The 20,255-nt window shown below is 63.7% G+C and overlaps 2 protein-coding genes and 1 non-coding gene across 5 annotated transcripts; 1 reads left to right on the top strand and 2 right to left on the bottom strand.

Moving 5' to 3' along the window:
- Positions 1-883: 883 nt before the first annotated feature.
- Positions 884-15,011, bottom strand: NPR1 (natriuretic peptide receptor 1). Its single transcript, XM_065660433.1, is given in 23 exon segments — positions 884-1,025; positions 1,155-1,246; positions 2,225-2,323; positions 3,421-3,595; positions 3,689-3,881; positions 5,131-5,277; positions 5,365-5,533; positions 6,824-6,979; positions 7,062-7,221; positions 7,311-7,382; positions 8,313-8,417; positions 8,494-8,571; positions 8,705-8,779; positions 8,946-9,066; positions 9,425-9,509; positions 9,599-9,734; positions 9,818-9,909; positions 10,034-10,169; positions 10,433-10,546; positions 11,908-12,107; positions 14,305-14,612; positions 14,614-14,680; positions 14,683-15,011. Coding segments are annotated over 23 exon segments (3,135 nt in total). The 5' UTR covers positions 14,975-15,011; the 3' UTR covers positions 884-962.
- Positions 15,012-15,617: 606 nt separating this feature from the next.
- TRNAM-CAU (transfer RNA methionine (anticodon CAU)) lies at positions 15,618-15,689 on the bottom strand. Its single transcript has one exon. It is a non-coding gene; the product is annotated as a tRNA-Met (tRNA).
- Positions 15,690-15,900: 211 nt separating this feature from the next.
- ILF2 (interleukin enhancer binding factor 2) lies at positions 15,901-20,227 on the top strand. 3 transcript variants are annotated; one of them, XM_065660430.1, is made up of 14 exons: positions 15,901-15,984; positions 16,347-16,389; positions 16,813-16,854; positions 17,665-17,769; positions 18,013-18,090; positions 18,232-18,334; positions 18,414-18,479; positions 18,646-18,762; positions 18,888-18,966; positions 19,063-19,150; positions 19,231-19,292; positions 19,489-19,603; positions 19,674-19,764; positions 19,924-20,227. In XM_065660430.1, the coding sequence occupies exons 1-14, from the start codon at positions 15,980-15,982 to the stop codon at positions 20,082-20,084; spliced, it is 1,155 nt and encodes a 384-aa protein (XP_065516502.1). In that variant the 5' UTR covers positions 15,901-15,979; the 3' UTR covers positions 20,085-20,227. The 3 variants fall into 3 exon arrangements, with proteins under 3 accessions (XP_065516502.1, XP_065516501.1, XP_065516503.1); XM_065660429.1 differs by having other exon boundaries at positions 16,347-16,406; positions 16,812-16,854; XM_065660431.1 differs by lacking the exon at positions 15,901-15,984 and having other exon boundaries at positions 16,351-16,390.
- The last annotated feature ends 28 nt before the right edge of the window (positions 20,228-20,255 follow it).

Below are 20,255 nucleotides of genomic sequence, written 5' to 3'. Positions count from 1 at the left end.
TGTGGGGCGCAGGAGAGGACCCCGCTGTGGGGCGCAGGAGAGGACCCCGTTGTGGGGCACAGGGATGTGGGGCAAAGGGATGTGGGGCTCAGGATGGTACCCAATGGGGGGCACAGCAGGGGACCTCCGATGTGGGGCACAGGGATGGGACCCGATGTGGGGCACAGGACGGGACCCCAGATGTGAGGCTCTGGGAGGGGACCCCCATGTGGGGCTCAGGAAGGGGACCCGATGTGGGGTGCAGGGATGGGACCCCCGATATGGGGCGCAGGAGAGGACCCCAGATGTGGGATGTGGGGCTCAGGATGGTACCCAAAGTGGGGCACAGGAGGGACCCCGCTGTGGGGCACAGGGATGTGGGGTGCAGCAGGGACCCCTCTGTGGGGCGCAGGAAGGGACCCCGCTGTGGGGCACAGGGATGTGGGGCGCAGGAAGGGACCCCGCTGTGGGGCTCAGGGATGTGGGGTGCAGCAGGGGCCCCGCTGTGGGGCGCAGGGATGTGGGGCGCAGCAGGGACCCCGCTGTGGGGCACAGGGATGTGGGGCGCAGGAAGGGACCCCGCTGTGGGGCACAGGGATGTGGGGCGCAGGAAGGGACCCCGCTGTGGGGCGCAGGAAGGGACCCCGCTGTGGGGCGCAGGGATGTGGGGCGCAGCAGGGACCCCGCTGTGGGGCTCAAGACCGGCCCCATCACCCCATGTCCACATCACCTTTATTATAAAATTAGAGCTCTCCTCACCCCCCCTGCACCCCCCCCCCCCCAGCCCTGGACCCCCCCTCTCCGGTGCCCGTGCCCGGAGGGCCCCATGGGGTCCCCCCCGGAGCATTGGGGTGCACCGGGGTGCATTGGGGTGCATTGGGGTGCATTGGGGTGCACTGGGGTGCATTGAGGACCGGGGGGGGGGGGCTCGGAGGTGGTGCCTGCTGCAGCCCCCCCCGGGGGTCTGGGCGCTGCTGGGGGGGTCAGCCCCGGGTGCTGCCCCCCCGCTCCCCCAGCAGCCAATAGGTCCTCACCTTCCCCTTGCCCTGTGGGGAGATGGGGGGGGGGTCAGACAAGGGGGGGTCCCCAGGGTGCCCATGGCCCCATGAGCGCTGTGGGGTGAGGACACCCCATTGGGGGCACCCATGGGGGGCACTGGGGGGAGCGGGACCCGCCTTCATCTCCACGTCCCCCCGGAGCTCCAGCTCGAAGCAGCCGAACTCCTCCAGCACGGCCTTGGTCACAGCAGAGATGTGGATCTTCAGGGCTGGGGGGACCAGCGGCACCCATGGGTGCCCATCAGCATCCATAGGTGCCCATCACCACCCGTGGGTGCCCGTCAGCTCCCATAGGTGCCCATCACCACCCATGGGTGCCCATCAGCATACATAGGTGCCCTTCAGCACACCCATGGCAGCCCATCAGCACATATAGGTGCCCATCGCCACCCATGGGTGCCCATCAGCTCCCATGGGTGCCCATCACCACCCGTGGGTGCCCATCACCACCCATAGGTGCCCATCAGCTCCCATAGAGCCTCATCACCACCCACAGGTGCCCATCACCACCCATAGGTGCCCGTCAGCTCCCATAGGTGCCCATCACCACCCATGGGTGCCCATCAGCATCCATAGGTGCCCTTCAGCACACCCATGGCAGCCCATCAGCACATATAGGTGCCCATCGCCACCCATGGGTGCCCATCAGCTCCCATGGGTGCCCATCAGCTCCCATAGGTGCCCATCACCACCCATAAGTGCCCACCACCACCCGTAGGTGCCCATCAGCTCCCATAGGTGCTCATCACTGCCCACGGGTGCCCATCACCACCTATAGGTGCCCCTCAGCTGCCATAGGCGCCCATCAGCGCTTATGGGTGCCCATCAACTCCCATAGGTGCCCATCACCACGCATGGGTGCCCGTCAGCTGCCATAGGTGCCCATCACGATTTATAGGTGCCCATCAGCTCCCATAGGTGCCCATCACCGCCCATAGGTGCCCATCAGCACCCATGGGTGCCCATCAGTATTTATGGGTGCCCATCAGTATTTATGGGTGCCCATCAGTATTTATAGGTGCCCATCTGCTCCCATAGGTGCTCATCACTGCCCACGGGTGCCCATCACCACCAATAGGTGCCCCTCAGCTGCCATAGGCACCATCAGCACCCATGGGTGCCCATCAACTCCCATAGGTGCCCATCAGTATTTATAGGTGCCCATCAGCACCCATGGGTGCCCTCACCTTCCCCATTGGACTCCATGCGCGAGGCCGTGTTCACCGTGTCCCCGAACAGGCAGTACCGGGGCATCTTCAGCCCCACAACCCCGGCACAGACGGGTCCTGGGGGGCACCCAGTGAGCACCCCCCAGAGCTCCCACCCCACAAGGCCCCACTGCCCCCCGGGAAGGGCTGGGTGCCCTCTGACCTGTGTGGGTGCTATGGCCCTGTCCCCATCCCCAATGACCCACATGGGTCCCACATCCCCACCCCCATTGACCCACATAGGTCCCAAGTCCCCATCCCCATTGCCCCCACGGGCCCCCCATCCCCATTGACCAGTATTGGTTCCCCATCCCCATTGACCCCCATGGGTCCCACATCCCCATTGACACCCATGGATCCTTCATCCCCATTGACCCCCATGGGCCCCCCATCCCCATTGCCCCCCATGAGTTCCCATCCCCATTGACCCCCACGGGCCCCCCATCCCCATTGACCAGTATGGGTTCCCCATCCCCATTGCCCCCATGGGTCCCACATCCCCATTGACCCCCATGGATCCTACATCCCCATTGCCCCCATGGGTTCCCATCCCCATTGCCCCCCCACGGTTCCCCCATCCCCATTGACCCCACGGGCCCCCCATCCCCATTGCCCCCCATGGGTTCCCATCTCCATTGACCCCCATGGATCCCCCATCTCCATTGCCCCCCATGGGTTCCACATCCCCATTGACCTCCATGGGCCCCCCATCCCCATTGCCCCCCCATCCCCATTGCCCCCCACGGTTCCCCCATCCCCATTGCCCCCCATGGGTTCCCCATCCCCATTGCCCCCATGGATCCCCCATCCCCATTGACCCCATGGGCCCCCCATCCCCATTGCTCCCCATGGGTTCCCATCTCCATTGACCCACATGGATCCTTCATCCCCATTGACCCCCATGGGTTCCCATCTTCATTGCCCCCCACGGTTCCCCCATCCCCATTGCCCCCCATGGGTTCCCATCTCCATTGACCCCCATGGTTCCCCCATCCCCATTCCCCCCCACGGTTCCCCCATCCCCATTGCCCCCCATGGGTTCCCATCTCCATTGACCCCCATAGATCCTTCATCCCCATTGACCCCCATGGTTCCCCCATCCCCATTCCCCCCCACGGTTCCCCCATCCCCATCGCCCCCCATTCCCCCCCCCGTCCCCCCCCATCCCCGCTGACCCGTGTGCACCCCGATGCGCAGCTTGAGCTGCTGCTGGGGCCGGTGGCGGATGCGGAAGGAGCGGACGGCGTCGAGCAGCGCCAGCGCCATGCGCGCCACCTCGGGCGCGTGCTGCTTCCCGTTGCGCACCGGCAGCCCCGACACCACCATGTAGGCATCGCCGATGGTCTCCACCTTGGTACCGACACCACGCCATGGGGTGCACCCGCCTCCTTCCGGACGCACGGACCCCATCGCGATGCAGCCCCTATGGGGCTGCCCCCCAACCTTGTAGACGTCGAAGTTGTCGATGATGGCGTCGAAGCAGGTGTAGAGGTCGTTGAGCAGCGTCACCACCTGCATGGGGGTGCTCTGCGCCGACAGCGCCGTGAAGCCCACGATGTCGCTGAAGTAGATGGTGACGCTGTCGAAGGCCTCCGCCTGCACCGTCTCGCCCCGCTTCAGCTGCTCCGCCACCGAGCTATGGGGGGGGGACACATGGGGGGGGTCACCAGTGGCGTTTCCAGCCGGGATGGAGGATGCTCGGCCCCCAGCCGAGCCGCGGCAATGGGGCTTTGGGGTGTTCAGCACCCCCATTCCTGAGCCCCCCCACCCTGTGCAGCCTGGGGGGGGGGCCCAGTTCCTCCAAACAGCCCCAAGCCCAAGCGACGTGGAGGCGCGTGGGGTCCCCAGTTCCTCTGTCCTCAGCCCCAAACCACAGTGGGGTCCATGGGATATGGGGGTTTCCAAGACAACTGCAGGTCCTTGGGGTCCCCCTCAGCCCCTCCAAGCACCCCAGGCCTCAAGCTCTATGGGGGTCCTTGTGGTCCACAGCCCCTCCAGGCATCCCCAGCCATGCAGGGGTGCTTGGATGCACCCATCAGTAGATCCAGCAACCAATCACAGCAGGTCTAAGCAGCCATGGGCAGGTCCGAGCACCCATCACCATGTCCAACCAGCCATCACGGCAGGTCCAGTCACATTAGCTCCAATCACCCATCACCAGGTCCAAGCACCCACATCAGGTCCAACCACCCATCACAGCAGGTCCCATCACAGCAGGTCCAATCACCCATCACCAGCTCCAACCACCCATCACCAGCTCCAATCACCCATCACCATGTCCAAGCACTCATCACCATGTCCAACCCCCCATCACACCAGTTCCAACCACCCATCACCATGTCCACCCATCACCAGCTCCAAGTACCCATCACCAGCTCCAATCACCCATCACCATGTCCAAGCACCCATTACCACGTCCAACCACCCATCACATCAGCTCCAATCACCCATCACCATGTCCAACCATCCATCCCCACGTCCAATCACCCATCACTCCAGTTCCAATCACCCATCACTGTGTCCAAGCACCCATCACCAGCTCCAAGCACCCATCACCAGCTCCAATCACCCATCACCATGTCCAAGCACCTATCACCACGTCCCATCACCCATCACCACGTCCAACCACCCATCACATCAGCTCCAACCACCCATCACCAGCTCCAAGTACCCATCACCAAGTACCCATCACCACGTCCAACCACCCATCACCACCTCCCATCACCCATCACCACATCCAACCACCCATCACCACCTCCAGCACCCACCCCAGCAGGGCAGGAGTGTGTGCGTGTGGGGGGGGGATGCTGCCGTGGTACCCAACGTGGGGCTGGGGGGGGGGGGGGGGGGAGGTTGTGCCCTATAGAACCCCCCTTGGTGCTCACTGGGGCAGGATCTGGTAGAGCAGCGCCTCCGCCTTGCGCTTCTCCTCCAGGTAGGCCTGGGTGCGCTCCTCCACCAGCTCCTCCAGGTTGTTGGCGTACTGCTCCATGCGGGACAGCAGGTTGTCCAGGATGTTGCTGCTGCTCCCCCTGCGGGCAGGGGCTCAGCACCCACCCGGGGACCCACGGGGGTGTCCCCCCCGCCCCGGTGGGGCCGGGCATGGGGCTGGCTGGTACCTGTTGAACCTGCGGAGCTGCACCTTGATGTGGTTGAAGTCCGGGCGCTCCAGCGCGTCCTCGGCCCAGCAGAGCTGCATGAGCTGCCCCAGCTCCTCCAGCTGGCACCCCACGGCGGCCGAGGGCCGGAAGCTGGGGCGCTCCCCGCTCTTCACCCGCTCGATGATCTCTGGGGGGACAGCACCCGTCAGAGGGGAGCGGCACCCATCAACTGGTCCCAGCACCCATCAGTAGAGCCAAGCACCCATCAGTAGAGCCAAGCACCCATCAGTAGGTCCAAGCACCCATCAACTGGTCCCAGCACCCATCAGTAGATCCAAGCACCCATCAGAAGGTCCAAGCACCCATCAGTAGATCCAAGCACCCATCAGTAGATCCAAGAACCCATCAGAAGGTCCAAGCACCCATCAGTAGATCCAAGCACCCATCAGAAGGTCCAAGCACCCATCAGTAGATCCAAGCACCCATCAGAAGGTCCAAGCACCCATCAGTAGATCCAAGCACCCATCGGTAGATCCAAGAACCCATCAGAAGGTCCAAGCACCCATCGGTAGATCCAAGCACCCATCGGTAGGTCCAAGCATCCATCAACTGGTTCCAGCACCCATCAGCAGATCCAAGCACCCATCAGCAGGTCCAAACACCCATGAGCAGGTCCAAGTATCCACAACCAAGGCCAACAACCCATCAGCTGGTCCACTATGCCATTAGCTGGTCTAACTGCTCATCAGCTGGTCCAAGCACCCACCAGAAGGGACAAGCACCCATCAGAATGCACAAGCACCCATCAACTGGTCCAAGCACCCACCAGCAGGTCCAACAACCCATCATCTTACACAGTAACCCATCAGCTTGTCCAGTAACCCATCAGCAGATCCAAGCACCCATCCGTGAGGCCAACAACCCATCACAGGAGGTCCAAGAACCCATCAGCAGGTCCAAAACTCCATCACAGCAGCTTTATGAACCCATCAGAAGGTCCAAGCACCCATCAGAAGGTCCAAGCATCCATCACAGCACATCCAAGCATCCATTGGCAGGTCCGAGCACCCATCACAACAGGTCCAAGCACCCATCAGCAGGTCCAAGCACCCATCAGAAGGTCCAAATACCCATTGGCAGGTCCAAGCACCCATTAGAAGGTCCAAGCACCCACTGGCAGGTCCAAGCACCCATTGGCAGGTCCAAGCACCCATCAGAAGGTCCAAGCACCCATTGGCAAGTCCAAGCACCCATTTGCAGTTCCAAGCACCCATTAGAAGGTCCAAGCACCCATCAGAAGGTCCAAGCACCCATCAGAAGGTCCAAGCACCCACTGGCAAGTCCAAGCACCCCTTGGCAGGTCCAAGCACCCATCAGAAGGTCCAAGCACCCATCACAGCACATCCAGGCACCCAATGGCAGCTCCAAGCACCCCTTGGCAGCTCCAAGCACCCATCAGCTCCTCCTGCCCCCCAACCTTTGGGGCTGAGGTCCATGCCCTCCACGTAGAAGACCCCGTTGCGCAGGGCGATCTCCTGCAGGATGATGCCGAAGCTGTAGACGTCGCCCTTCTGGGTACCACGGGCCGGCGGCGACTCCATCCTCAGGAGCTCGGGCGCCGTCCACAGCTTCTCTGTGCCACCGAGAGGGTGCTGAGGGCGAGCAGGGACCCCGGGCTTTGGGTGCTGGGGGGGGGGACAGGGTTGGGTGCTCACTGGCGAAGAGCGCGTGGGTGTCCTCTCCGTCGGGGGGCAGGCGGAAGCTCTCCAGGCCATAGTCGGTGATCTTGAGCACGAAGCGGCTGTCCACCACGCAGTTGGAGGACTTGAGGTTTCCATGGGAGACGATGACTCCGTTGTGCAGGAATTGCATCCCCTGCGGGGGGGGGGGGGGGGGGGGTCAGGCCGCGGCCATTCCCGACGTCGGGAATGGGGCCGCAGGGATTCGGCATCCCCATCTCTTACCTTGACGATGTCGTGGGTGAGGGAATAGCGGAACATCCAGTCCAAGGTGATGCTCTCGTTCTCCAGGATGTCCTGAGGACCACAGCACCGCCGTGGACTGGGATGGGGACCAGCATCCATCGGCTCCTCCCACCCCAGGCACCCAGAGAGCAGCTCCAGCAGCCCCGGTGGGTGCTGGAGGGAGCATCCCCATCCCCATGGGTGCTGTATGGGGCATCCCCACCCCAATGGGTGCTGTATGGGGCATCCCTACCCCGATGGGTGCTGAATGGAGCATCCCTACCCCGATGGGCGCCGTATGGGGCATCCCTACCCCGATGGGTACTGAATGGAGCATCCCCACCCCGATGGGCGCTGTATGGAGCATCCCCATCCCTATGGGTGCTGTATGGGGTATCCCCACCCCAGTGGGTGCTGTATGGGGCATCCCCACCCTGATGGGTGCTGTATGGAGCATCCCCACCCCAATGGATGCTGTATGGAGCATCCCCACCCCAGTGGGTGCTGTACGGGGCATCCCCCCACAATGGGTGCTGTATGGGGCATCCCCCCCACAATGGGTGCTGTATGGGGCATCCCCACCCCGATGGGTGCTGTATGGGGCATCCCCACCCCAATGGGTGCTGTATGGAGCATCCCCACCCCGATGGGCGCTGTATGGGGCATCCCTACCCCGATGGGTGCTGTATGGGGCATCCCCACCCCAATGGGTGCTGAATGGAGCATACCCACCCTGATGGGTGCTGAATGGAGCATCCCCACCCCAGTGAGTGCTGTATGGAGCTTCCCCATCCCTATGGGTGCTGTATGGAGCATCCCCACCCCAGTGGGTGCTGTATGGGGCATCCCCACCCCGATGGGTGCTGAATGGAGCATCCCCACCCGATGGGTGCTGGATGGAGCATCCCCATCCCTATGGATGCTGTATGGGGCATCCCCCCCACAATGGGTGCTGTATGGGGCATCCCCACCCCGCCGGGCGCAGCTGGTCCCTGGGGGTACCTGCAGGCTGCCCCGGGGGCAGTACTCGGTCAGGATGCAGATGTTGGGGGGGTCGGTGCAGGCGCCGATGAAGCGGGTGAGGTGCTCGTTTTGGACATCGCGCATCTGGGAGAGGGGAGCAGGGGCTGGGACCGGGCCCCGTGGCCCTCCCCACCCCGCGGGGGCCGCGTTCTTCACCTACGTGCTTGAGCTCGAAGAGGACCTTGCGCGTCAGCTCGATGCGCGGGCGGTTGAGGTGCTTCACGGCCACCAGGTTGCCCTGAGGAGGCCCGAGGGGATGGGCAGGCTCCTCCGGTGCCGTCTCCCTGCCCCAGGCCGGGCCGGGGGCAGGAGGCCCTGGCCGTGGCAGAGGGGTGGGCTCCGAGGGCCACCGCAGCCCGTGCCGGGGGTACCTTGTAATAGGCGGTCTTGGCGTAGACCTGGAACTGCCCCTCTGTGGTCATCAGCGAGCCGTAGTTGGAGCCCCTCTGGATGGGGAGGGACAAGGCGTGAGCCCTGCCCCTGCTCTGTGACACCCCCAAACCCTGACCCCCTCACCCCCAAACCCTGCCCCATCACCCCCATCACCCCCAAACCCTGACCCCGTCACCCCAAACCCTGCCCCGTCCCCTCCCCGCCTGCTCCCCCCCTCACCAGGGACAGGGTGAGTTTGCTGCCCGCGCTCCGCAGGTGCTTCTCCAGGCTGCTCATCTGCACGTCCTCCCACCGGATCCGCCACAGCTCGGCCGCCAGCTCCTTCTCCAGCGCCAGCTTCCTGCTCCAGGGAAGCACCCCCATGAGACCCCCCTGCATCCATCCCCCCCATCCATCCCCCCCCTCCATCCATCCCCCCCATCCATCCATCCCCCCCCCATCCATCCCCCCCCATCCATCCATCCCCCCCCCATCCATCCCCCCGCATCCATCCATCCCCCCCCATCCATCCATCCCCCCCCCATCCATCCCCCCGCATCCATCCATCCATCCCCCCATCCATCCCCCCCCCCGCATCCATCCGTCCCCCCCCTGGATCCATCCATCCCCCCCCATCCATCCATCCCCCCCCATCCATCCCCCCCCCCCTCCATCCATCCCCCCCCCATCCATCCCCCCCCCGGCACAGCAGCACCCACCTATAGATGAAGAAGGAGGTGATGGTGACGGCCAAGAGGATGATGCTGACCACAAGGGACAGCACCTCCAGGGTGGACAGGCTGCCTGCAGGGTGACAGGAGGCCGATGGGTGACCGGGGTTGGGGGGGACCCATGTCCCATGTGTGTGTGTGTCCCCCATGGACCCCACTCACCTTTGTGGCACTGGGGGTCACTGTTGTCAAAGCCACAGGGGGGGACATCGGAGGGGACCACGTTCCCTGGCCAATGGATGGCCCGGCCCGGCACCATCTGCAGCTCCTTGGTGGTGCCGTTGTAGTTGGCCACGATCTGATGGGGGATGAGGGGGGAAGAGGGTGGGAGGAGGCCCCCCGACATCCCACGGGAGCGGTGCTCCCCGCGCCGGGGCTCACCTGGAAGTCCCCCCCCACCGGGTCCATGTCCCAGAGGGAATAATCGCCCTCCCGGTCGCCGTTCTCATCGATCTTCAGGAAGCCGGTGACGCCTGAGGGTGACACGTGGGAGGCATGGGTGGGGTGGGGATGGGATGGGATGGGATGGGATGGAATGAGATGAGATGGGGTGGGAAGGGACGGGGATGGGATGGGATGGGAAGGGATGGGACCCACCATAGAAGGTGCGGTTCCACATCTGGCGGGTGACGGCGGTGGCGTTGCTGATGGAGCCGCCGCGCTCCAGCGTCTCGTTGAGGGCCTGTGCATAGAGCAGGACCCCGTCGTGGAAGGCAGCCGCGATGAAGTTCATCTGGGGGCATGGGGGCAGCTCGGGATGGGGAACGGCTTCAGCTCCATCCCGTGTCCCCTCGTCCCCGCGTCCCCTTCTCCATGCCATGGCCTCAGCAGCTCCAGCAGCGCCATCTCCACCCATGTCCCATCTTCATCCCATACCCCCTTGCCCCCAGCTCCATCCTGCATCCCTCAGCAGCTCCATCTCCACCCTACGCGACTTGTCCCTTATCCCAGTTCCCTTCACCCCCCAGCCTTCCTGTTCCCATCCCTATATCCCACCAAGCCGTCCTTCATGGAGAAGTTGAAGTGAGCCATGGCCTCCTCCTTCAGCCGCGCCAGGAAGGGCCGGTACTCGGGGTTTGTGGGCTCCTTGTAGGTGATGATGGTGACGGCCTGGGAAGGGGAGAGTGGATGGAGCTGGGACCCGGGGCCATCAACTGCATCCCCTTCCAAGTGAGCAGCACCCATTGCATCGTGATGCTCACACATGGTGGGTACCAGTATCACACATGATGAGTACTGGTATCACAAACATGATGGGTACCGGTGTCACACATGATGGGTACCGGTATCACACATGATGGGTACTGGTATCACAAACATGATGGGTACCGGTGTCACACATGATGGGTACTGGTATCACACATGATGGGTACTGGTATCACACATGATGGGTACTGGTGTCACACAGTATGGTACTGGTGTCACACAAGATGTGTACTGGTATTGCACTCAATGGGTACCGGTGTCACACAGAATGGGTACCGGTTTCACACATGACGGGTACCAGTGTCACACACAATGGGTACTGGTACCACACAAGATGCGTACCGGTTTCACACACATGATGGATACCGATGTCGCACACGATGGGTGCTGGTACCACACATGGTGGATTCCGGTGTCACACACATTATGGGTACCAGTGTCACATATGATGGGTACCAGTATCACACATGACGGGTACTGGTGTCACACATGATGGGTACCGGTGCCACACACAATGGGTACCGGTATCACGCCCACCATGGGTACTGGTGTCACACACGATGGTTACCGGTATCACACATGATGGGTACCGGTATCACACATGATGGGTGCTGGTGTCACCCACGACGGGTACCAGTACCACACTCACCATGGGTGCCGGTGTCACACATGATGGGTATCGGTATCACACACAATAGGTACCAGTGTCACATGCGATGGGTACCGGTACCACACATGATGGGTACCGGTGCCACACACAACGGGTACCGGTATCACACATGATGGGTGCCGGTGTCACCCACGACGGGTACCGGTACCACACCCACCACGGGTGCCGGTGTCACACACAATAGGTACCAGTGTCACACGCGATGGGTACCGGTATCACACATGAAGGGTGCCGGTGTCACACATGATGGGTACCGGTGTCACACACAATAGGTACTAGCGTCACATGCGATGGGTACCGGTATCACACATGATGGGTACCGGTGTCACACATAATGGGTACCGGTGTCACACATGATGGGTGCCAGTGTCACACACAATAGGTACCAGTGTCACACGCGATGGGTACCGGTACCACACATGAAGGGTGCCGGTGTCACACACAATAGGTACCAGTGTCACATGCGATGGGTACCGGTGTCACACGATGGGTACCGGTGTCACACATGATGGGTGCCGGTGTCACACATGATGGGTGCCGGTGTCACACATGATGGGTGCCGGTACCACACATGAAGGGTGCCGGTGTCACCCACCTCGAACGCCCTGCGTGCGGCCGCATCGTGGCGGTCCCCGCGCCTCCACGGGCGCTGGGGCTCGGGGAAGCGGCTCCCCTGCAGGCTGGCCCCGAAGATGTCGATGTAGAAGAAGACGAAGTCCCCGCGCGTGAGCCCCTCGCGCTCCGCCTGCAGCAGCAGCTCCCGCAGCGTGGCCGGGGCGCAGCACACGTAAACCACTGCGGAGGGACCGCGGGCCCTGAGACACCGCGGCCCTGCCTGTGGCGGCCGGGGACATCCCCACCCCTGCCTGGAGACATCCCCATCCCTGCCTGGAGACATCCCCATCCCTGCCTATGGCAACCAGGGACATCCCCATCCCTGCCTGGAGACATCCCCATCCCTGCCTATGGCAACCAGGGACATCCCCATCCCTGCCTGGAGACATCCCCATCCCTGCCTATGGCAAATGGAGACATCCCCATCCCTGCCTATGGCAACCAGGGACATCCCCATCCCTGCCTGGAGACATCCCCATCCCTTCCTAAGGCTACCAGGGACATCCCTGTGTCCATTCCCCTGCTCCATCCCATGTCCTGCAGCAGCCCCAGCTCCATCCCATGTCCCCTGTTCCCATGTCCCAGCTCAATCCCATCTCTCTCAGCAGCTCCAGCTCCATCCCATTCCCACAGATCCATTCCATGTCCCTTGTCCCCATTTCCCCAGCTCCACCCCATATCCCTCAGCAGCTCCAGCCCCATCCCATATACCAGCCCCATTCCATATCCCCATATCCCAGCCCCATCCCATGTCCCAGCCCCATTCCATATCCCAGCCCTATTCCATATCCCCATGTCCCAGCCCCATCCCATGTCCCAGCCCCATCCCATGTCCCAGCCCATCCCATATCCCAGCCCCATTCCATATCCCCATGTCCAGCCCCATCCCATGTCCCAGCCCCATCCCACGCCCCTCCCTGTACCCCCCCCGCCCCAGCCCTGCGGCTGCCCCTGGGCTGTGCCTGTGGGGGGCAGGGGCCGCAGGAGCGGGCCCCCCCCACCCCCCCCCCCCCCCCCCCCGCCGGTGCCCCCCCGTGCCCGTTGCAGGTTTCCTGTTTTCCCGACTCCGCTTCCTCCTCCCGGGGCCCGATCCCGGCCGAGCCCGACCCTGGCCATGGAGCGACCCCGCTCCTGCCCCCCCCCCCCATTGGCTCCAATGGGACCCCAGGGAGCTGCCCTGTGAGGGGGGGTCCGGCCGCTCCCCCCCCCCCCCAGCGCAGCACCCGCTGAGGGCAAGCGGGGGAAGCCGGGGCCGGCCGGATGGCACCCACCCAGCGCCAGCGCCGCCGGCACCACCCCGGCTGGAGCGGATGGGGATGGGAATGGGATTGGGATGGGATTGGGATTGGAATGGGGATAGGAATGGGGATGGGAATGGACAATGGGATTGGGATGGAAATACAGATGGGGATGGGAATGGGATGGGAACGGGGTGGGAATGTGGATGGGAATGGGATTGGGATGGGAATGAGGATGGAAAGGGATGGGAATGGGATTGGGATTGGGATGGAAATACAGATGGGGATGGAAATTGGATGGGAACGGGGTGGGAATAGGAATGGGGATGGGAATGGGGATGGGAACAGGAATGGGAATAGGGATGGGAATGGGAATGTAATTGGGAATAGGAATGGGAATAGGGGTGAGGATGGGGATGGGAATGGGGATGGGAATGGTGGCCATGCTCAGCAGCCCCCAGTGGGTCACAGCGCGGGGTGGGGGCAGCACACACGTGTGCTGTCGTGCGACACGCCTGAGTGGAGCCAGGTAAAGTTGGGCACAGCCGAGTCAAGGGGAATGGGGATGGGAATGGGAATAGGGATAGGAATGGGGATAGGGATGGGACTAGGGATGGGAATGGGGATGGGGAGGGGGAGGGGGATGGGGATGGGATGGGATGGGGATGGGGATGGGGAGGGGGAGGGGGATGGGGATGGGATGGGGATGGGGATGGGGATGGGGATGGGGATAGGGATGGGGATGGGGATGGGGATGGGGATGGGGATGGGGATGATGGGATGGGGATGGGATGGGGATGGGGATGGGGATGGGGATGGGGATGGGGATGGGGATGGGGATGGGGATGGGGATGGGGATGGGGATGGGGATGGGGATGGGGATGGGGGATGGGGATGGGATGGGGGATGGGGGATGGGTGATAATGGATGGATGGGATGGGGATGGGGATGGGATGGGGATGGGGATGGGAATGGGGATGGGGATGGGGATGGGGATGGGGATGGGATGGGGATGGGACAGGGGCTGGCGGCCGCTCTCCTCTCCCAGCGGGTCGCAGCGCGGGTGAGCGCAGCCCCTTCAGCCGCCCCCATCCGCACCCCCCCCCCCCCCCCCCGCCCCGTCCATCCCCGGCACCCACCGCGCCCCTTGTGCTTGATCTCCTGGATGACGAAGGAGAAGTTGCCCCCCCCGCGGAACACCACGTCCAGCACGCTCAGGTTGCGCAGGGTCGGCAGCTGCACGTAGAGCCCCTCGGCGGCGAAGAAGTAGGGGCGGTCGTCGACCTTCTCGTCCCAATAGACCAGCAGCGCCCGACGGGTCCAGTTGAAGCGGCGGTGGAGCTGCACCCCGAGCTCGCCCAGCTTGCGGTGGCTGGGACCGGCTCGGGTCGTGAGCCCGAACTGCTCCCGTTTGTCGTCGAAGCCGTGAGCCTCGGCCCCGCCGTCACCAGCGCAGTCGCCAGTGGCTGGTGAAACGGGCGACCGGCGCCGCCGTGTACACGCAGCCGGGCCCAGGAAGGCTGCGGGGTGATGGGCGAGCTGCAGATCGACGGCGGCCAAAGGAGCGGCCATCTCGGAGCAGACGCCGTGGTCGTCCTCGCTGCTGCCGAACACCCAGCGCAGGGTGAAGCCCGGCAGGAGGTCGGGACGGGCGTTGACGGCGCCCACGGCCAAGCGGACGGCGGGGCCCACGCGTGGCCAAGCCCAGGGGTAGCTGAGGTTGCGCTCCGGTAACACCACGGCCAAAGTCAGCGCCGTCGCGGCCGCCGCCGGGGCCGCGCCGCACAGCGCGGCCAGGACCGCGAGCATCGCCCCACGGAGAAGGACGTCGGGACTGGCCCCCCCCCCCCCCCCAACTCCGCGCCCCCCCCCGGCCCCAACCCTCGGCACAACGGGGCTGAGCCCTTCCTTCCCCCCCCGTGTGTGTGTGACACAACCGGGCCGTTATCATCCACACCGAGCTTAACTCCTTCCTGCCCGCCCCGGCGAGGGCTGCGGGATGGGGCCGCCCCGTGGTGGGTGCGGGAAGCTGCACCCGTGGGGTGCTAAAGTTTAGGGGTGCGGGGGGGGGGGACACGCACGTTGGGGACGCCGCTGGAACGGGGGTGCTGGGACCTCACAAGCTCGCCCCATGGAGCCGCGCCAGGGCCGCCCCGTCGGGGTTCAACGGGGCTCGGGCAGCGCTGATCGCCATCCTGGCGGGTGCCCCACGGGGAGGGGAGCGAGGGGCGCTGCTGCTCCGCTTGCCCCGGACGCGAGTGGGGTTTGGGGATGGGGAGCGGGGCAGCGCGGCCGTCCCCCGACGCCCCCAAGGCGCCGTGCCCCATGCGGCTGCACGGGGGCGGGTTGAGCGGAGCGGGGGAGAGCTGAGGGAGCGCCGGCAAAATGAATGTAATTAATTAAAGTGTTAATGAAGGGAAAAGAAGGGGTGGGGGGGAGTGAAAAAACCACTTAGCAGAGGATGGTTTCGATCCATCGACCTCTGGGTTATGGGCCCAGCACGCTTCCGCTGCGCCACTCTGCTGGCTGGTTAGAGGAATCCTATCAACACTATACATAGCCACTTCCCCTGTGCGCATGCGCATAGAGCCACTGCTCCATTCATCCCCACAGCACCCCCCCCAGCGGCCACCCGCCCTCTGACCGCTCCGTTTCCCACTCGCCTTTGATCGACATCGGCTTCAACCAATAGCGTGCCAGCCAAGCGCTGCCAGTGGGCGGGCCTAAACCTGCGTGAGCCAATAGGCGGCCAGGTTGTTGCGTGGTGCCGGCAGCGCTGGGCGGCGGAGTCTCATTGTTGGGCACGGCGCGACCATGAGGTGCGGGGCTCGGTGCGGGCTTGGGGGGGGGTCCCGGTCCCCGGCGTTCCCCGTTAGCGCCGTTCTGCGTTAGCGCCGTTCCCCGTTAACGCCGCTCCCCGTTAGCGCCGTTCCCCGTTAGCGCCGTTCCCCGTTAACGCCGCTCCCCGTTAACGCCGTTCCCCGTTAACGCCGCTCCCCGTTAACGCCGCTCCCCGTTAACGCCGCTCCCCGTTAACGCCGTTCCCGCCGTTCCCCGTTAGCGCCGCTCCCCGTTAGCGCCGTTCCCCGTTAACACCGTTCCCCGTTAACGCCGCTCCCCGTTAACGCCGCTCCCCGTTAACGCCGCTCCCGTTAACGCCGTTCCCGTCTCTCTCCCGCAGGGGCGACCGAGGCAGAGGCCGCGGCGGACGCTTTGGTTCCAGGGGAGGCCCTGGCAGTGGGCGAGTCTGGCTTCTGCTCTAGCGAGGGTGGCTCTTTAGCACGGCAGGACCTAGCGGGGGGGGCCGCGGCCGGTGCGGCCGCGCTGCGGGGCGCAGGGGCCGGGATGGGGGGGTCGGAGCTGGCAGCGTAGTGCAGGAGAACGGTGAGGAGTAGAGCACAAAGGGGGGGGGGTTGGAACGGAGCGGCCCCACCGGGCCTGCGGGCACAGGGGAGCCCCGGTGCGCGGCCACTGCCCGCTGGCACCGGGCTGCGGGGCTGAGCTATGGCTAGCGGGGCTCAGAAGAAGCCTTTCCCGTTTCTATAGGGCTTTTCCGGCGTCTCGGGGCTGGGCTGTGGGGTGGTTGGGTTCCTCCCCGCCTCCATCAGAGGATAAAGTTGGTTCTTGTCTCCTTTTATCCCTTTAGGTTCCGGCCCTTTGTGCCGCACATCCCCTTTGATTTCTATGTCGTGAGTAAGCTGTTGGCAGGGGACAGCTCGTGTAAAGCTGGACCCCCCGCCCCAGCCGTGTGCCTGCGGGGCTTTAGGGTAGCCGGAGGCAAGGAGTGCACAGGAGATGCTGTTGGTTCCGTAACCGACCCCAAATAGATCTCCGTGGGGGGGTCTTTGTGTTACCTGGGATGCAGTGGGGTAACAACCACAGTCAGTGCCCCACTGAGGCTGTTCTGCCCCCCCCCCCCAGACCCCCAGTTCTTTGTCACACAAACCCTGGAGTTGCTCCCATCGGATGCTCTCCATGCTCGTCGCGCTGTGTCGGTCATGGAATCGCGCTGGGTTGGGATGGAGGGAGCGTAAAGCTCATCCTGGTCCAAGCGCCTGTGTCCAGCCTGGCCTTGAGGACTGCCAGCGATGGGGCAGGCACAGCTTCTCCATTCACCCCGTTCCAGTGTCCCGTCACCCGCACCGGGCAGAGCTGCTTCCTCACAAGGACCAACAGCAACACGCATTTACCCCTTTAGATGAGGAACTGATGCCCTCCTCCTGCCCAATGTCTTCCCTTTAGGATATATCCCGAGCAAACAGAATCATCCATTCCAGGGACTAAACCCCTGCTTCATTAGACCTGCCCTGCCTGCATGCCTTCCACCACGCTGTTCCCATTGGAGCAGGGTGGGAGCTGCCCTCTTCCCTTAGGATAACGGGACAGGTTCTAAAGGCACGGTGGCGAGCTCCCAACGGAAGCAAGCGCCGGAGCACGGGTCCAGGCTCGGGCTGCGGTGTTTCCCTGGGAGATGGAGCTCATCTCTGCTCCCTTTCCAGTGCGAAATGGCTTTTCCCCGCGTGAAACCGGCTGCGGATGAGACCGCCTTCAGCGAGGCGCTGCTCAAGAGGAACCAGGACCTGGCTCCCACCGCTGCCGAACAGGTTGTGTGTAGGAACCCACCCGAACCCCTGTGGCTGGATGGGAGCGCAGAGCGTGGGCTGCAGCGTGCTTCATCCGCCCTGGGAGAGGCCCTGCAGGCACAGGAGCGGAGGTCCTTGGGCAGTGGGGTTTCAGTGTGGGTCCCCATTATAGAGCAGGGCTGTGGGCATGGTGCTGGGTGTTCTTCCACTTGATGGAGGGGGCAGAACTGACACCCCCTTCCCCCCTATATGCTTCCTTTCCAGGCCTCCATCCTTTCCCTGGTGACCAAGATAAACAACGTGATCGACAACTTGATCGTGGCACCGGGGACGTTCGAAGTGGTGAGGCCAAAAGGGGATGGGGGGCGAGGGCGGGGGGGGGCACGGAATTCCATGTTCCTGCTCCCAAACCTGGCTCCAAGGGATGCTCGGGTGTCGCCCGTGGGTTGCGTTTCCTCATGGTTGCTTTGCTGTTCCCCACAGCAAATCGAGGAGGTTCGGCAGGTGGGCTCCTACAAGAAGGGGACCATGACCACAGGCCACAACGTGGCCGATCTGGTGGTGATCCTCAAGATCTTACCCACCCGTGAGTATCGGCCACGTGTCCTCCTCCCGGCTCCGGCCTCGGCCCTGCTCTCATCGCTGCTCCTTCTCCTTCTTCCCAGTGGAAGCTGTGGCAGCCTTGGGAAACAAAGTTGTGGAAAGCCTGCGAGCTCAGGACCCTGGTGAAGGTGGGATGGGGCCTCCATCCCTATGGGGTTGCAGGGGGGGCAACCACCACAGCTCAAACCCCTTGAGCCCTGGTGCCCAGCCCGGATACGTGCCCCCTTTGCTGGTCCCCCCCGCCACAAGGTTTTCCAGCCCTTCCATGAGGAATTCTCCCTCTGTGCCCCCCAGTCCTGACCATGCTGACCAACGAGACGGGCTTCGAGATCAGCTCGGCCGATGCCACGGTGAAGATCCTCATCACCACGGTGCCCCCCAACCTGCGCAAGCTGGACCCGGAGCTGCACCGTGAGGGCTCCGTGCTGCCCATGGGGCGGGGGGGGACGGACCCTTCCTGGGGCCCGGGGAGCTTCCCAAGGCCCATCCCTGTCCTCCTTCCCGTCAAACCCAGCCCCTTCTGCTGCTTCTTGCAGTGGACATCAAGGTGCTGCAGAGCGCCCTGGCTGCCATCAGGCACGCGCGCTGGTTCGAGGAGAACGCGTCGCAGTCCACGTGAGTTTGGCCTCAAGTGGGAATTCCGACCTGGAAGAATCCTTTGCAGAGCACAAGGAGAGCTCTCCTGAGCCGCCTGCCCATTGTCTGCTCCAGGGTGAAGGTCTTGATCCGGCTCCTGAAAGACCTGAGGATTCGATTCCCTGGCTTCGAGCCCCTCACGCCCTGGATCCTGGACCTGCTGGTGAGTGCACCAGGGGAATGCCGGCAGCGGCGTTCCCGTGCGCTCATCCCAACGCCCTCTTTGTGCGTTCACCTCTGCAGGGCCACTACGCTGTGATGAACAACCCCACCCGGCAGCCCCTGGCTCTCAACATCGCCTACAGGTCTGGTGCTGCTTCCTGCGCTCCTATAAATCCCTGTTTTGAACACTTCCAAGGAAAGCAGCAGCATCCCATGGGCTTGAAGGGACCTTTCCATGCTGGAGTGGTCTCCGAACCTCAAACCCTCTCATCCCATAGGCCTGAAGGGACCTTTCCATGCTGAAATGGTCTCCGAACCTCAAACCCTCTCATCCCATAGGCGCTGCCTCCAGATCCTGGCCGCGGGGCTCTTCCTCCCTGGCTCCGTCGGCATCACGGATCCCTGTGAGAGCGGGAACTTCCGAGTGCACACGGTCATGACCCTGGAGCAGCAGGTGAGCTCCTGCTGGGCTGGGGACGGGATCAGGACCCCTCCGTGCGCTGAGCGTGCCCTGTGCCGTGCAGGACATGGTGTGCTACACCGCCCAGACCCTCGTCCGCATCCTCTCCCATGGAGGCTACAGGAAAATCCTTGGCCAAGAGGGTGATGCCAGTTGTAAGTGGGGATGGGACCAACGCCTGGCTCTGGGGGGGCTCTCACTGAGCTGCTCCGTGCTGCTGGAATCCTGCTCCTGGAAGCCTGGAGCAATGGGAAGGCTTCCATGGGGCTGGGGTCTGGCTGTGCTGCTCCAAGCCCCCTTGGTTGGGTTTGCAGACCTGGCTTCCGAGATGTCCACGTGGGATGGGGTGATAGTGACGCCTTCCGAGAAGGCTTACGAGAAGCCTCCAGAGAAGAAAGAAGGAGAAGAGGAAGAAGAGAACCAGGAGGAACCGGCTGCAGGTGAGGAGGAGGAGAGCATGGAGACGCAGGAGTGAAGCTGCGCATGGAAAGCCCTGGGGGCTGCCGCAGTGCCCCGAGCAGAGGCTGTGATAGAACCCGAGCAGAGGAGCGAGCCCACGACCTCTCCCTTGTCCGTGTTTTTATAAGCTGCCCATTAAACCGTTTCCCCCCCTTTGGAGCACGTCCTGCTTGGTTTAAGTGCAAGA

Source organism: Lathamus discolor, chromosome 24, assembly GCF_037157495.1.
Source record: "Lathamus discolor isolate bLatDis1 chromosome 24, bLatDis1.hap1, whole genome shotgun sequence".
NCBI lineage: Eukaryota > Metazoa > Chordata > Aves > Psittaciformes > Psittacidae > Lathamus > Lathamus discolor.
The sequence above is the reverse complement of the archived record's forward strand: the minus strand, read 5'-3'. Positions and strand labels throughout refer to the sequence as shown.